General features: G+C 46.4%; 1 protein-coding gene across 4 annotated transcripts; it reads right to left on the bottom strand.

Annotated features, from left to right (window-relative positions):
* Positions 1 to 2249: 2249 nt before the first annotated feature.
* Positions 2250 to 13638, bottom strand: CCKAR (cholecystokinin A receptor). 4 transcript variants are annotated; one of them, XR_008421813.1, is made up of 7 exons: positions 13335 to 13638; positions 12372 to 12623; positions 9134 to 9395; positions 5643 to 5770; positions 4107 to 4285; positions 2917 to 3631; positions 2250 to 2426 (listed from the first exon to the last, which is right to left on the bottom strand). XR_008421813.1 is itself a non-coding variant. In XM_019453551.2 (6 exons), exons 1-6 carry the CDS (start codon positions 13444 to 13446, stop codon positions 3524 to 3526), a joined length of 1041 nt encoding a protein of 346 aa, XP_019309096.1. In that variant the 5' UTR covers positions 13447 to 13638; the 3' UTR covers positions 2653 to 3523. The 4 variants fall into 4 exon arrangements, 3 of the variants coding, with proteins under 3 accessions (XP_019309096.1, XP_019309094.2, XP_053757610.1); XM_019453551.2 differs by lacking the exon at positions 2250 to 2426 and having other exon boundaries at positions 2653 to 3631; XM_019453549.2 differs by lacking the exon at positions 2250 to 2426 and having other exon boundaries at positions 3570 to 4285.
* Positions 13639 to 16929: the final 3291 nt, after the last annotated feature.

Genomic DNA, 16929 nt, shown 5'->3' with positions numbered 1-16929 from the left:
ACCGTTCAGTATTGTGAAGTAGTTTCACGCTGTTGTGCAACAGTCTCTAGAACTTTTCCTCTTGCAACACTAAAACTTTACGCTTGCTGAATGCTGAAATTCCCCCTCCTTGCTCCCCCAGCCCCAGGTCACCAGCTTTCCACTCTCCGTTTCTGTGATTTTTGACCACTTCAGATACTTCACATGAATGGAATCATACAGCATTTGTCCATTTGCTTGGCCCTTTTGAAAAAAAAAATCCTTGTCTGGCACTGTTCACAGGCACGACGACCTCCCACTAGAAAACATCTCCAATTGTGCGCACACACGCACCCAGGAAAAGAGCAAAGGGAAGCGAGAGATGGCAGCAAATACTCACACAGCCAACTCTTGGGAGAGGATCCATATCGAGTTGGAAAAAGCCCTCTAGAAATTCTGATGCCCCCCCAGGAATATGCCCCCTTGCTGCGAATCACTGCTGTGGATAGAGAGAGGGTTCAGCTAACCCTGGGAGCAGGGCAGAGGTCGGCTGTAACATTTATTGGGCACTCCCAGCGGGCAGAGTGCTGGGCAAAACACTGGAAGGCATTGCAGCGGAGGTTCAATAGCTATTGCCACGTGCCTCGTGATTATATTTTAACTAAAGGGAGGGGATACGTGTTAAGCACACACCAGCATGTGTGACCAGCACGTAGATATATGCATTGTGCATTCACCACTGCTAGTTTAGGGTGAGAGGTTACCGCAGTAACCAGGGCACGAGAAGCCACTGGGACACACGGGCTGAGTAAAGATCGAAGACACGTTCCAGCGCGCAAGTTGTAATTTACCATTCTGGTGATGAGCGGAAGCTACCTGAAAACACTAGAAAATACCAGGAACTTGGTGAACCTATTTTCTTAACCATACAGGCCACTTGAGTTCAAATTCAAATTAGTAGTCCAACTCAGCGTGAAATAAAGGCAGTTGACTCAACAATGTATTAGAACAGCTTTATGTTAATAAAAATGTTTTTTTATTAAAAAAATTTTTTTAATGTTTATTTAGTTTTGGAAGAGAGAGAGAGAGAGAGAGAGAGCAGGGGAGGGGCAGAGAGGAAAGGAGACACAGAACCGAAAGCAGACTCCAGGCTCCGAGCCTTCGGCGCAAAGCCCGACTCGGGGCTTGAACTCACGAACTGTGAGATCATGACCTGAGCCAAAGTTGGATGCTTAACCAACTGAGCCACCCAGGAGCTCCTAAACATGTTTATTTTTAAGTAAGATCAGCCTGTTGATAGTACCGTTCCCAAAGGTCAGACAGAGATTCTGAAAGTTAATAGCATTTTTCCTCTTAAAAAAAAAAAAAAGCTTCCATTAAGTTAAAGACCTTCCAATAAATTTAGTGAACAGAGGCATATTACTGTCCTATATCTGGGAAAGCTTATTTATATTTTTATGTACCTTTTAAATTATTTTAAAGCAGGGTTGCCAGATAAAATACAGGATGTATGTTAGTGCATGGGACATACTCATGCTAAAAAAAAATTATTCGTTGTTTATTTGAAATTAGAATTTAACTGGACATCCTGTATTTTTATTTGCTAAATCTGGCAGCCCTATTTTAAGGTTAATACACTTTTGGAACTTCCAGAAGTTCCTTCAAAAGGGAGAGAGGCTGATTTATCTTTATTTACATGCTCACATAGTCAGAGGGGAAGGCTTATTCCTCTGGCAGCAAAACTGTAGATTTTGTAGAATTTACTTAAATGATGGAGACAATTTCATCTCTTACTTCTTTTATCATGTAGCAGGACGTGCTTTAATCGGTTGAATTTTTACCTTGAAATATTTGAGATGACTGGTTATAAATATTAACATTACGTTGCAGTCTCAGAAATAGAAAAACTAACATCTGGCTTGAAAAGTCCCCCATCATAAATAGTCATGTCCTCAACCTTCCTTCCTTCCTTCCTTCCTTCCTTCCTTCCTTCCTTCCTTCCTTCCTTCTTTCCTTCCTTCTTTCTTTCCTTCCTTCCTTCCTCCCTCCTTTCTTTCTTTCTTTCTTTCTTTCTTTCTTTCTTTCTTTCTTTCTTTCTTTCCTTCTTTCTTTTTCTTCTTTCCCTTCTTCCTTCCTTCTTTCCCTTCTTCCTTCCTTCTTTCCCTTCTTCCTTCTTTCCTTCCTTCCCTTCTTCCTTCCTCCCTCCCTTCCTTTTTCTCTTTCTTTCCTTTATTCTTTCCCTTCTTCCTTCCTTCCTTTTTTCCCTTCTTCCTTCCTTCCTTTTTTCCCTTCTTCCTTCTTTCCTTCCTTCCTTCCTTCCTTCCTTCCTTCCTTCTTTCCTTCCTTCCTTCTTTCTTTCCTTCCCTTCTTCCTTCCTTCTTCCTTTTTCATTCCTACATTGATATGTACAGTTGTTTCTGTCAAAAATGTCTGTGTCAATATATTTAAACAGTCAAGACAATGTTACCCTGAAAAAGAAAGAAAGAAAGAAAAAGAAGTGCTTGCGGACTAGATTGATAGGTTCTATTCTAGAAATGCACTTACCCCTATCTAAATTTATAGCTCATGTCTCATTTTAATTGAGATTTCTAAATTAGAGGAGAGAGGTTTCAATCCTAATTTTGCACAGAAAAGTTCACATGAAACCAGCTGTTGTGCAGGAATGCAGAATGATAATAATGACTGAATTCCAACATCCATTCCTACTCGTTTTTTCTTATTTTAAACACCAAAGAATATACTTCTATGTGAAGAGCATACTTATATGTTTGCTTTATACTTATACATAAAATTAATACAATTATTAACAAATGCACAGATTGTATTTGATGGCACAGACAGCCTTGACACACAAAGCTATTTGAGAATGGAGTCCAAGCATGCCAGTGTTTATTCTGGGACTGACTATACATGTTTCTGTTTCCTCCCTTGGACAGGAACACATCGGTCACAACTCACCTTTGTACCTGGAGTCTTTCTGGAAGGGAGGAAATGCCAGATGAATATGGGAAATCAAGCTGAGGCAAAGAAGCCACGGGGTTCAATATAATACAGGCCATTAAAGTAGCAAAAAAAATGTCTATGTACCTTCTGGCTCTTAAATATTCACTATGGGAGGATAGCACTCCATCCAGCTATTTGCCACACACCCCTTTTCTTTTTTAGAGACATAAATTCCAAATTCCATCTTTTAGACAACAATCCGTTTGCTGTTTTGATGACAGTGATAGCATAAGGTTGTGTCTCTGAATGTCCTTCACCAACCTCAAAAAGAAAGAGCCAGGCTGTTGGCCAGAAGAGTCTCTGTTTCATGTTACCTTTTGTGATGGTGGTGAGACGGTTGGGTACAGTATGTGAGCCGTAGACTCTCCGGGGGGAGGACAGCAGCCTCCACGGTCCTGCGTGGGCAGATGAGGCAGAGCATAGAAGTGTGTCCCTATGGGGAGTGAGAGCTCGCTCACCTTGGATGTTCTGGAAACTTCTAGAGCTTAAGTAGGGTCCGCATCGCCATTTTGAACGTGTGTTTGTCAGTTGCATTTGTAACACGAGCCTTGCTGGACTCCTGTTACCGGCCTGTTGAGGTTTTTCTGATGTTCACTGAATGTTCACTGAACATTTCCTGCCTCCAGTTGTCCAGAAACCGAATGTGGGCCCCAGCCTCCGTCGACTTCCCCTGGACCCCGGATGAAGGATGAAAAGCAGACAGTGAACAATTCCCACTGGAAATGGAACCCTCCTTGTCATCTCCCCCCTCCACCCCCTCCTGCGGAGGCACTGGCGCTGGGGACAGCTCACGGGGGCGGGGCAGAGGCGCTCATGTGGCTGTAGGAATACCTGGACAGGGAGGCCCCCGTGGTCCTGCCTTCCTCCTCCTCTCCCACCTCCCCTCTCACCCCTGGGGGACCAGGGTTGGGGCAGCAGGGGAAGGTGGCCATGAAGCCGAGGCGGAACCGTTTGTTCATGAAGCAGTAGATGATGGGGTTGACGCAGGACGAGGTGTAGGACAGCAGGAGGATGAAGGAAATGGGGGTCCCGGAGAGGCGGCGCTCGGCTGAGGCCGTGTCATAGGCCCGCCAGGCGTTGGCGCTGAAGATGGGCATCCAGCACAAGAAGAAGAGGACCACGATGACCATGAGCATGCGAATCACCCGCTTCTTGGCCATTAGGTTGGCCGCCGAGCTGCTGCTCCTGACGCGGTTGACTCTGCTGCCGCCCCCGCTGCTGGACAGCTGCTGCAGCTCCAGCCGGGTGCGGGGTCTGGGCTTCTGTAGGTAACAGCCGTCGCTGTCCTCGTACCTGCCGCTGCTGCTGCTGCTCGGTTTCCTTTCTGGGGGGGGGGGGGGGGCAAGCGACATCACTTACTGTTGGGGATGGGTCACGCGGGACAGAGGGCGTGGGAGCCCCGCCCCCTCCATCAAGGGGCTCAAAGCAGACTTGAACGGAAGAGCTGGGCAGGCACCCTTGGGCCCTCACGGTGAGGGTAAGTAGCCATCCATAGTAGTCCTTTCCTTCAAACGAAAAGCTACTTAGGGGCACCCGGTGGCTCAGTTGGCTAAGTGTCCGACTTCCGCTCAGGTCATGATCTCCTGGCTCATGAAGTCAAGCCCTGCCTCGGGCTCTGTGCTGACAGCTCAGAGCCTGGAGCCTGCTTGGGATTCTGTGTCTCCCTCTCTCTCTGCCCCTCCCCTGCTCGTGTTCTGTCTCTCTCTCTCAAAAAATCAATAAACATTTTTTTTTAAGAAAGAAAAGCTACTTAAAACTAATACAATAACACATCATCTATTATATGCATAGTATATAATCACAAAATAATATTTCATGCATGTCAATTGTAAGGATAAAAAAATTATGAGTGCACGAATCTGCACACTTTTTCCTCCCTTTCTCCAGACCCTAAGGGGAAAGGGTCTCGCCTGCTGGGTAAGCCTCCACAGCGCTTTTACTGAGAAACCTGGATAATGAGCAGAAATCAACAAAAACCAAAGAAGCTATAGAGACACGTAAGTTACACACACGATCAAAGAGTTGACTGAAGGGGTAGAGGGAGAAGGGCAAGAAGTTATGTCAACAAGGGTGTCGGCATACATTTTAGTGGATAGCAGATTGTAATGAGTGGGGAGGAAGCGAGGCCTTGTGGCAATTGTAATGTGACAAAGAGGGAGGAGAGAGGCACCTGGGTGGCTCTGTCAGTTAAGTGTTGGACTCTTGATTTCAGCTCAAGTCATGATCTCAGTTTGTGAGATCGAGCCCCACCTCAGGTACTGCACTGACAGTGTGGAGACTGGCTGGGATTCTCTCTCTCCCTCTCTCTCTGCCCCTCCCCTGCTAGTTCTCTCTCTCTCTCTCTCTCTCAATGAATAAATAACTGAAAAAGAAAGGGAAGAGAGGATGGGGGAATTACAATCCACTTCAGTTGCTGAAGGGGTCCATTTGAATATAACAGTGCAGTGAGTGTGGGACACACGGGCCCTCAGCTGATAATCGGGTATGTGTGTATTATGTCAGTTTCTCCATTTCACAGATGAGGAAATAAGGACACTAGGTCTCATTGACTGTGCCTCATGACACAGAGTCCCCTAAGAATACTTTCAAAAATCGCCAACATACACCCTCGGTGTATCTATGCTACGAGCAACACGCTTTTGTGATATTTTGGCATAAATGTACAGCTAAAAGATAGTTACCCCTAGCAGACTTCTTCTGGATAGCATCAAATTTTATTCCTTGGTAAAGTTCCAGAGAGATTAATCCATAGGCCACCATCATCACGATTCCAGGAATAAGAAAGAGGATGAGTAACAGGAACGTGTGCCTAATAAAATAAAAAGAAATTCAATAACCATCAACTTCAGTATTTCAAACTCAGATGGGATAAATAGGGTTCATCTCCATTTTAACTGATCTGAGCAAACACATTAATTACTAGTATTTAATCGCCTTAGAAATTCCATGTCTGGTGGTTCAGTCATTCAAAGTTGTTTACGTCTTTCCTTTTTTTCGGATAAAGTCTTTTACGAAGGACTAGTTAAGTTGGAAAGGGTTTGTGTAATGCTGTGCCTGAAACAAGCCTTCAGGCAAAACCAAGAAGAACTTAACAACGACAAAGAGTATGTGAACGATCTCAATGTAGCTATTACCAAAAATACCAATAAACATTGACAAGAGCTTACATTTATGGAGGACTTAACCATGCTACACACTAAGCTAAGTGTTATGTATATAATATTACATACATTACATATACACATATGTGTATATATGTATAGTATATACGTATATATACACATATGTGTATATGTGTATATACACATATGTGTATATGTGTATATACGTATATACGTATATGTGTATATACGTATATACACGCACATATATGTATATGCATATATGTATATAATGTATATAATATTACATAAGTTACATATACATATACATATGTGTATATATGTGTATACATATATACATGTATACATGTATATATGTACACATATGTACATGTATATATGTATATATGCACACATATGTGTACATATATACATATATATGTATATATAATTAGATTTAACTCCCATAAGAATGTATGAGGTAGGTACTGTTTTCATAATACCTTAGGTGAGGAAACTGAGGTGTATAGAGATTAAATAATTTGTCCAAAGTCACGCAGCTAGTGGCAAAGGTGGAATTTGAACCCAAGTAATATGATTCTAGAACCTGTGCTCTTAAGCATCACGATAGACTATTCGTTGGCTTTATCACAACAGAATCAATTCTTTAAAATTTTTTTATTAAATTAAAAACATGTTTATTTATTTTTGAGAGAGACAGACAGAATGTGAGTGGGGGAGAGGCAGAGAGAGAGAGAGAGAGAGATACAGAATACAAAGCAGGCTCGGTGCTCCGTGCTGTTAGCACAGAGCCCAGCGAGGGGCTTGAACTCACGAACCATGAGACCATGACCTGAGCTGAAGTCATGCAAGCTCCCCGTAACAGCAGAATCATTAAATGCATAGGTAGGAATGATGGAAAAACCTCTTAGGTTTTGCAAAATACAGTATTCGGGCGGCTTCTGATGCCTGGCCTGGCAACACACTTATTCTAGTGCCTGGTGGGACAGAGCTATGCTCTCTGTAAACATGTTTGATTCCTGAAGCACCATAGCCTCCTTTATGAGTCTGGTCCCTAAATCATTTTTTTGCACTCTGGCATGTGTAAGGTTACACGATTAGGCCATAAAATTGTCAGAGGCTCACGGTGGCTGGGCCATTTCTCATTTCAATTGGACATGTTTTGATAAGATTCCTTTTCAAGTCTTGGAAATGTTTCTCTCATTTGCAACGTAATTCTGTGTGTGTGTGTGTGTGTGTGTGTGCGTGCATTACTTGGGTGAAATGAAAAAAGGAAGGCAGAGAAAGCAGAGGTTATCTCAGTTTTGAGCCAGTTTTGGATATCGGGTTCCCTGATTCTAAAACATGCTTGGTATTAGTAAACGTAATACCCTGCATTTGTGAGACTTTTAAGATATTTTATGACATTTTATACATATACTCTCATTCGAATCTTACAGCCACCCAATGACGTAGATAAAAAAAAAAATCTATATTATTAAATCCTTGTATACATAAGGAACCTGAACCTCAGAGAGGTTACTTGAACTTGTCCAACGTCAGTCAGCTAGGAAGCAAAGAAGGAGATATTAGAATCTCGCCTGTTTCTTTTTTTTTTAATGTTTATTTTTGAGAGAGAGAGAGACAGAGCATGAGTTGAGGAGGGGCAGAGAGAGAGAGAGAGAGACAGACCGAATCTAAAGCAGGCTCCCGGCTCCGAGCTGTCACAACAGAGCTCCACACAGGACTCAAACTCGGGAACAACGAGATCATGACTGGAGCCAAAGTTGGACACTCAACCAACTGAGCCACCCAGGTGCCCCTCGCCTGTTTATTTCTAGTGAGGTGTTCTGTTCAAGCACCATAACAGCAGCTCTAAAAAAAACCACATGGGATTTGGGAGTCATTCTCTGCTTTAACTTCAGGTTTCATTTATTTATTTTTTTAATAAATTGTTTTTTAACGTTTATTTATTTTTGAGACAGAGAGAGACAGAGCATGAACGGGAGGGGCAGAGAGAGAGGGAGACACAGAATCCGAAGCAGGCTCCGGGCTCTGAGCTGTCAGCACAGAGCCCGAAGCGGGGCTCGAACTCACGGATCGTGAGATCATGACCTGAGCCGAAGTCGCCCGCTTAACCGACTGAGCCACCCAGGCACCCTTAACTTCAGGTTTTAAAAATCATGGGTGGCTCACTCGGTTAAGCGTCTGACTTCGGCTCAGGTCATGATCTCACAGTTCATGAGTTTGAGCCACGCATCGGGCTCTGCGCTGAGGGCCTGGTGCCTGCTTCGGATTCTGTGTCTCCCTCTCTCTCTGTTCCTCCCGGCTTGCCCTAGCGCATGCACATTCTCTCTCTCAAAAATAAATAAATAAACATTTAAAAAGTTTAAAATTAAAAACTTAGAAAAGAAAAGAAAATCATAGCCCTCCCAATCCTCTAGCCAACTCCGCCCCCCCACCCCCACCCAGACCATCCAGAGGCATTGTGCAGAGTGGGTAAGCAGAGAGGCTCTGTATCTTCTAGTTTTGTGACCTTGAACGACTCACTTCACCTCTCCATGTCTCCATGCCCATAGGGACAAGAATAGTACCTACCCTTGGGGCACCTGGGTGGCTCGGTCGGTTAAGCGTCCGACTTTGGCTCAGGTCATGATCTCACGGTCCGTGAGTTCGAGCCCCGCATCGGGCTCTGTGCTGACAGCTCAGAGCCTGGAGCCTGTTTCAGATTCTGTGTCTCCCTCTCTCTCTGCCCCTCCCCTGTTCATGCTCTGTCTCTCTCTGTCTCAAAAATAAATAAACGTTAAAAAAAAAAAATAAAAAAAAAAAAAGAATAGTACCTACCCTATAGGGTTTTGAGAGGATGAATTAAATTAATATATGCATGGCATTTAAAACAGAACGCTAGGTGTTTGGTATCACTAGCATCCTAAAAGGAAGTTAGAATAATCCTTCTCCGGGTCTCCAGGAAACTGATCCCCCAGCCACCCTGGACGACACATTCCGGTTTTTATAAAAACCGCGACCTCTAACGAGTTGTGTCACACAAACAAACAAACACACCGCCTTACCAGGACTGCTGCATCATATCATTCGGCAGTAGGAAGCGGCACATGTTTGCGGTCTGGTTGTTATTTTTGGTAAAAGGCACCAGGTTGCTATAAATTGGGTACGGAGTCATGATGGTAAAGGAGAGGCACCAGGTAGTGGCGATCACCTTCAAAGCATGCGATTTTGTCTGCCAGACCCGGGACTGTAAGGGTTTGCAGATTGCACCGTATCTTTCCAGAGATATGGCCACCAGATTAAAGGTGGATACGCTCACCGAAGTGCCTGGGAAAGGAACAAAGAAGTCAGTTACGATGGCGCTGAAATCCAGAGTTTATTTGCATGTTATCTGCTCCGCACGGGTTTCATATCAAGGGACAGCACTGAGTATGTGCAGACTCAAATGTATGTATATATTTTTAAAAATCACTTATTCTCAGTTTCGTTTCAAAAAGGATTTAAGGCAGTTAAAGAAATCTACTTACAAATACATCTTCTTTCCGAATTTTAGGTAAGTTCATTGAACTTTGATTACAACCTCCCTCCTGCTTAGGCTAATTAATAACCACGGGGAAGGACTATGTTCCTATCCCACAGAAGAGGTGTTGGACTCAGCCACAGAAAAGCTCTAATTTTGAGCATAACCTGAGGTTAGGTTGACCTAATAACCCAGATTTGTAAGGACTGTGACCCTGAAAGGTCACTGGGGTCTGAGCTGGAGGCATTACAACTTTCTGAAAATTTCTAGCACAGACGGTTTTTAAGAATGCAATGTTATAAACTTTAAGAAGTAGTTTGTGGAAAAAACACCTAGTGGAAAAACACGAAGGGGGAGATTCCACACCGTAACTAAGGGTTGCTGTGTGTGGGAGGACGAGAGCTTCCCTTCCCGTTTTGTTTTGCTTTCCTGTATTTTGCAGAAGGAGCATGCGTCATCAGTGAGAAAGACACCAAAACACCTTCTTTAAAATGTTCTTAGGCAGAGTCAAAAAACCCCTTAATTGTCTTTAATTTTTGTATTTTGTGTGTGTATACTTATTATCATGTCCTCTCCCCTTAAAATTCCCTTTCATGATTCATCCATGGATTCTGTCAATTTTTCTGATTATCGTTACCATGATTTCTTAAACCTTAGAATTAATCTAAGCTTGGGAGAACAGACTCTTAGCCTGGGCCTTTTAGGGATATAAATAAATTCTCTGCAACTATATATAAAAATATTCTTTTTTGGGGGGGGACTACCTCCAGGGTTCCTTAGAGACTTGAAGGAATCTGCAACCCAAAAGCCATTAAATAAAAACTCATGTTCTGAGATGGGAATACTGTGTTTTCCTGGACATCACCCCAAGGAATTGATGACATTTAGGCTATAGAGTGTAGTTCCAAAGTCCCCGGAGTCAGGGTCTGGATAATGAGCCCACCGTTATTATAAACCTCCTACCAGGCAAGCACTCTTTCTCTTTTTCTTTTCTTTCTCTTTCTTCTCCTTTTTTTTTTTTTTTTTTTTTTTTTTACTGCATTTTAGGCGATTAATGAATGTTAACTGTTAGGAATAGTATTGAGGAGAACACAAAATCAAGGGAAGAATAGAAATCACCAGATCTAGAAATCCAACACAACCATTACGATGTTGCAAACACTTTCAGAATTATCGTGCTTTCCATTTTAGCTATTTTTAAAAACATTTTGGGGGGGGTGAAATTCACATAACCATTTTCAAGCAGGCACGTCTGTGGCATTTAGCACATTCACTATACTGCGCAATCACACGAGCGCTTGTTTTAAATCTCCTTTCACAGACCCTGGTTAAGAGTCTTAAATCATATTATCGTTAAGATACATATGGATGGGCCTGGAAAGCTGAAAGCGCCACGAGATGCTAGTAATTATTACCGCTTCATTGTTTCATAATGATCCCTTTCACTGGTAAGTCCATTTTTCTTTCCAGAGTTCTTGGACAAGGACTGACACTTTCTTGGTTGTTTGTCCGTGGCACACAGATCAGTAATTCATCATCGTTCGGTCAGGGTTAGATCCCGCTTCGTCAATTGGGAGAAATAAAGGCTTTGAAAGCTTTCTGGTCATTACTGCCCTGGCCCAGCTCTGCTCAGCTCAGCTCCGCACATTTTGCAAGGCTTAGGTCAGAACAAAAAACGACCCTTCCTCACTTCCCGGCCTCCTCCTCCCCTCAACTAGTCCTCAGAGTGGGTAGGAACGCGACAGTCTGGCAGACAGGGAGACAGGGGACGGAGAGACATCTTTGTTCGGCCTCAGGAGAGCCACGGCAGCTGGCAAACTGAGTCAGAGTACTCACGCACCACGGTGGCGGCTACCGATCTAGGTTCAAATCTCTGCTCTGTGCTTTACCACCTGTGTGTCCCTGGGCGCATTATTAACCTCTCTGTGCTTCTGTTCCCTCGGTGAGGTGGGGAAGAATAAGCATCTTAGATTTCACAGGGAGGTCGGGAGATAGGATCGTGGGAGTAAAAAAGCACTTAGTACAACATCTGGTGCATAGAAAGTGCTCAAAAACATCAGCCCTTGTGATTTTTCTTTGTCATCGGCATCATTTTGATTGGCAAAGGCAGAGGGCTGCCTATCCCAGCCAGTCAGGGTGAGCTTAACGACCCACAGGCTCTGGGAGCAAAATCAACTCCTCATTTAGTGCCAGAGGCCGCTCTCCCTCTCTGCCTGAGATGGTCCCAGCCCCTGGGGGACCAGGCTGGGAAGTAAGTCCCGACACAGGAATCTAGAGCCGGAAAGAAACTGGTGTTCACAGTAGCCCCTGTTCCCTGGGAAGGCAGGAGCAACAGTAGAAAGAACCCTCCACCCCCCGCCCTCCAACCACCACCCCGAAAACTGCGCCTCGGGTTGGGCAGCGCCCTGGAATACGACCAACGGCTTCCAGGAAGGGACTGAGCCTCACGAGTGCCTCTTTCTCTCTAGCCGAAGCAAGCAAACCCCACCTCTTCTGTGGTTTCTTAACAACTTATTCCACCCTGAGAAACTGACCCCTGAAACGTACGACTGGGGACTGAGTCCTGGGCACGCACGAGGACGGACCTGCCTGAAAGCCAGTGCCTGCACCCCTACGCTCAGCCCCACACAGCCAGGTGTTTTGGGGTTTTTTTTGCACTCAGCAGGACTCCTCTGCTGAGGCTGTCGGGGAGCAGTGGGGGCGGTGGGGGCGACGGTTGGGAAGGTCTGGGGCCCAGTGGGGTCTGGGGCGAGCTCCAGAAATAGTCACCGGCAGCAACTCACCCATGAAGTAGGTGGTAGTCTTGCAAACGGCACTCCCGAAGATGAAATCCTTGAGCAGGTTGGGGATGAGGTTGAATGGCATGCAGAAGAGGCAGAGCATGAGGTCGCTGACGGCCAGGGAGAGCAGAAAGATGTTGGTGACAGTTCTCATCCTCTTGTTCCGAATCAGCACCGTGATGACCAGGGTGTTTCCCAGCACGCTGAGCAGGAATATCAAGGAATACAGGAGGATCTGCACAGCCAGCTGCCACTCTGCACGGAGCAACAGGGACGAGACAGAGGGGCGGGCGGAGGTTATGGGAGCAGAATGTTAAATCCATAGCCCACAACACCAACGGTGATTTCTTGCGGATTTTTCTTTTTCTTGCAAGGGTGCACCTCCTTGAACCCGACTATTCCTGTACTTGACAACGTTTTGCAGAAACCAAGTGAGGAGCCCACAGGGATTCAGTGGCTTCTAAAATGTTGGTTTTGTTAAAGAATCTCTCCCGGAACCACTTTTTCTTCGCAACAAAGCTTCCCCAGTGCATGGTGATTGCTTCCTTTCCTAGCTGCTAAGCGTTATTTTACTTTCATCACTTTTTCACGCCGGATCCCCCCCCCCCACCCCAAGAAAAGGTGACAGCTGGACTGCCAGAGCACCTTTTCTGTGATGCTGGTAAGTTCCAGCTTCGCCCCTTGTGCCCCTTTCTTATTACACTTCGGCTCCTCCTTCCTTGGATTTGCCCCCCACACCCCCACCCCCGAGTCCTATACCTCCAACGCAACTCTCCCCTGGGGAACCGTAAGGGTATTTGACTCAGTTCTGCTTCTTGATGCGTTATCCAAACTTGTGAACGCACGACTTTCCCCAGCCTTGTCTCCCGAGGACTTTGTTACATTTTCTCTCTCAGCCTCGCCTTTGCTGATTTCTCCCTGAGCTCAATCGTTTTCCGAATGAAAATAACAGGGTCCGACACCTACCTTTGGAAGAATGGGGCTGATCCAAGCAGAAGAGCGTCTCATTTTCGATTCCCAGCTCACAGGGAGGGGTGATGTTGCTCCCATTCACGAGAAGGCTGTCGACCACATCCATCCTTGCCTGCTGTTCTCCAAGTGCCGCGAGCCGGGGAATTGCTCATTCCTCTGATGACCGGAGAGACCAAATGCGACCTGCCGTGGAGGGACAGGGAGGGAGGGGTCTCCAGGTGCGGGCTTTTCCAGCCATTCCTGAAGGCGACGTGCGCTCACCACGCTCGGTCCAGCTGGGCGAGCATCTGCACTCCTGTCTTGGAAAAGGCAGCTCTTGTGAGCCAAGCCAGCTCCACCTTCCGAGCCCACCCCTCCCTTTCCCGGGCCAGTCTTGGGGCCCCGAGCACAGATAGCCTGACTGTGAGTTAACCCTTCCCAGAGTGTCACTGCTCTCACACACCCTTGTGCACACACGGACACACTTGCACAGACACACACACACAAACACACACGCTTCCCCGGCACCTCTCTCCTCTGTGCAGGAACCTGTCACCAACCCAGACATATGCAGAATAAAGCCCGGACTGGCTGTGTGAGACAGGAACAATTAACACGGTAACAGATACGATAATGCAGAGCGTCGTCGGGACTAAAGGACACGGAGGGACTGTGTTTTTACCTCCTTATATAAAAGCAATTAGTGCCTTTTTAGCTTTGGAACCATGCCCGGCAATGTGTGTAGATATAACTGTCCCATGGCTGTTGTTACCAACCACAGTGTTATTTCTTGCCATCTCTGCCCTTGTTAACCGAAAGGAGAGGAGTGTTTTTAGATATAGGTTTCTGGATCCTTAGTACAAAAAAAGTAAGGAAGGTTTTCCGTTCATTCATTTATTCGGTGGTCCATTCATTCGGCACATACTCGTTGAGTCAACCATCTGCCAGGCACTTTCTAAACACATGAGCAAGGAATGAACAAGATCCTTTCAGATAGTGTTAAGCACCATGAAGGGAGTAAAGCCAGAAGATGTAATGGAGAGGAATGGATTGGGGGTGCTGATTTAGATGAAGTGGTCAGGAAAGACCTCCCGAGAGAGAGGACACGATCTGAGACCTGGAAGACAAGGAGGAGGAAGCCTGGGAAGATCTGGGGAGAGTGGCTTCTTCTAGGCAGGAAGAACAGTATTTTTGGCAGAGGTCACGGTAAGTGCAAAGGCCCTGTGGTGGAAATAAGTGTGGCCCCTTTGGGGAACAGGCAACAGTAGGAGTGAGTGGGAGGCAAACAGTGAAAGCTAAGGTTAGAGAGGAAGACCAGCCTGGGTGTCTGGGTTTTCTTCGATGCCCTGTAGCCCTTGAAAGCCCCTCCATATCCACCCTACAGATGGTCTCCTTGGTTCAGACCTTTAAGGAAGCAGATGACAGCTGTGAGACCTGTGTTTTGGACACGCCACTTGGCTGGGCTGAGATCCATTCTGTTTGTTAGGTGTCTGCGGGGCCCTTGTGTGCTGACGGGGCTCTCAGTGGACAGCTACGCACATCTTTGCTGGACGCGGATGAACTAACTGGCATTTTTGCTGGGGAGGCTCAGGCTGTGGGCTGGGAAGACAGAGTGGCGCCTGTTTTCTTTGAAACTATGATCACGGACCCTAGAAGTGGGAGGAAGGTTGGAGAAGCTATCAGTGGTTATTAAGAGGATAGGCCTTGGCATCAGACAGACCAGGAATCAAATCTGGGCTCCACGGGTCATGTGCTGGGAACTACCAGGCAAGTTTCTTAACCTAAGACTCACTCCCTTCTGTCAAATGGGGATCAGAATGGCTTCATAGATATTTGTTATGAAAACTGACTGCCTTAAGTCAATGTCAAGGCCTGGCACACTAAAAGTGTTCACCAAATCACAGATCACAATATTAATAGCCATCAGATCATAGTTGTTATTTTCCTTCTATGCAGGAGGAAACAGACTCAGAGTGGCTACGTGAGTTGCTCGTGAAAACCAGTGCTGGATACCCGCGCCTGGACCCCGCAACCCCATCCCCACTCTACTTCCTGCAGCTTGGAACCTTCTTTGTTATCCTAGGGTCACGCAACCCATGTGTTGCCAGGACCCTCGTCTCTGCTCCTCCTTCCTGCCACGCGTCCTGTTGGCTGAATCTTTCCAGGATGTGGACCCTGCCCCCTAGGTGGGGGCCCAGTGCAGTGCCGTCCTGATCTGGGGCGGGAGAAACATTCAGGTGTTGAGCCCCGGCAGCAGCTAAATTCCACCCTTGTTCCCGGCAGCTGGCTGTTCAGCCACTTCAACAGGGCAGACATCGGCAGCCACAGAGGAGGCTCCTGCTGAGGTACCTCCCCTCCATCGGCAGCTGTTCTGGCGGTGGGAGGAGTGTGCTTCAGCAAGTCCAAGGGCAGGAGAGCAGCGGGCTTGGGCTGACCTGTCCTGAACTAACTTCCTTCCTCCCTTCCTCCTTTCCTTCTTTCCTTCCTCCCTCCCTCCCCCCTTCTTTCCTGCCTTCTTGCCTGCCTTCCTTCCTTCCGTCCTTCCTTCCTGCTTTTCTTCCCTTCCATTCTGCCTTCCTTCCTTCCTTCCTCCCTCCTTTCCTCTCTATTCCAATTCGGCTCAGGGGTTGGCAGGAAGTGAGGGTGGAGTGTAGGAGGGTGGGTGCTAGAGATAATTGTAAACCCATAAGGAGTGAGTGTGGCACATCTGCGTGCTGTCCTTTACAAACATTAGTGCACATCTGAAACACCTAGGTTAGTGCTTTAAAAAAAAAATGAGGATTTCCGGGCTTCCCTCCCAGGGATTCTGACCCTCCAGCCCAAGACCTGGGAATCTGCTTTTTTATCCCTGGGGATTTGGAGGCCAGTGATCTCAGGGTCACCTCTCGGGCAGCTCCCTGGAAGCCATTAAGAGCATGAGCACAGGCGTCAGACTACAGGAGCCCAAGCCTGGCCTTCACCATTGGCCAGCTGTGGAACATCAACAAATTACCTAACCTTTCTGAGCCTCAGCTTGCTCATCTATAAAATGGGGACAACATAAGGCTACCATAATGCTACCCATAAACAAAATACGTGGAAAGCACTTAGTACAATGCCTCACCATTAGTGGATCAGATCAACTCTCGGGGTGCTCTGTTTACCCCCGTGATCGCGGCCGCAGGGGAACGAGCCACGAGCAAAGTTAGCGGGGACCCTGTGCTCGTGAAATCCTCAGTCTGCTGTGGGAGACAGGTGATAATAAACTGGGCAAAATGGGAGTGCCCTTCTTACCTCGGAGTCTATCCCGTGATCGGGCATAGTTCTAGGCGAATCGATAGTAATGTGCTAAATTGAGTTGAAATAGTTTAAGTGCCCCTCTTCTCCAAGGCACGCACCCCCGGGTGGCCTGAGCCCGGCTGTCTCCTGCACCCCACGAAGCCCTTGGGGTCACGGGGACTCTCTCCTCTGGCAAATCCTAGAAAGCCACAACTCGAGCAGCCTCACCTGGTTCTTAGGTAAAGAAATGGGTGGCTGCTCCCTAACCCATTCTCCACTTGATCTTAGCCAAAAGGCCGAGAAGCGATATCCCTAACCCGTTCTCAATATTAAGGAAGAATTGTTCTCAAAC

This window comes from Panthera pardus, unplaced genomic scaffold, assembly GCF_024362965.1.
Source record: "Panthera pardus isolate Hobbes unplaced genomic scaffold, ASM2436296v1 HiC_scaffold_13, whole genome shotgun sequence".
NCBI lineage: Eukaryota > Metazoa > Chordata > Mammalia > Carnivora > Felidae > Panthera > Panthera pardus.
Note: the sequence above shows the minus strand (reverse complement) of the source record. Positions and strands in the feature narration are given on the sequence as shown.

What these genes read in the sequence shown, in the direction of transcription:
- CCKAR (XM_019453549.2), bottom strand. Translation starts at nt 13,446, where the DNA reads ATGGATGTGGTCGACAGCCTTCTCGTGAATGGGAGCAACATCACCCCT. An exon ending in GACTACCACCTACTTCATGG is followed by an intron (nt 9,396 to 12,371) that starts GTGAGTTGCTGC and finishes TTCCTTTCCCAG; the next exon opens with GCACTTCGGTGAGCGTATCC. An exon ending in CCAGAAGAAGTCTGCTAGGG is followed by an intron (nt 4,286 to 5,642) that starts GTAACTATCTTT and finishes CCCCCCCCCCAG; the next exon opens with AAAGGAAACCGAGCAGCAGC.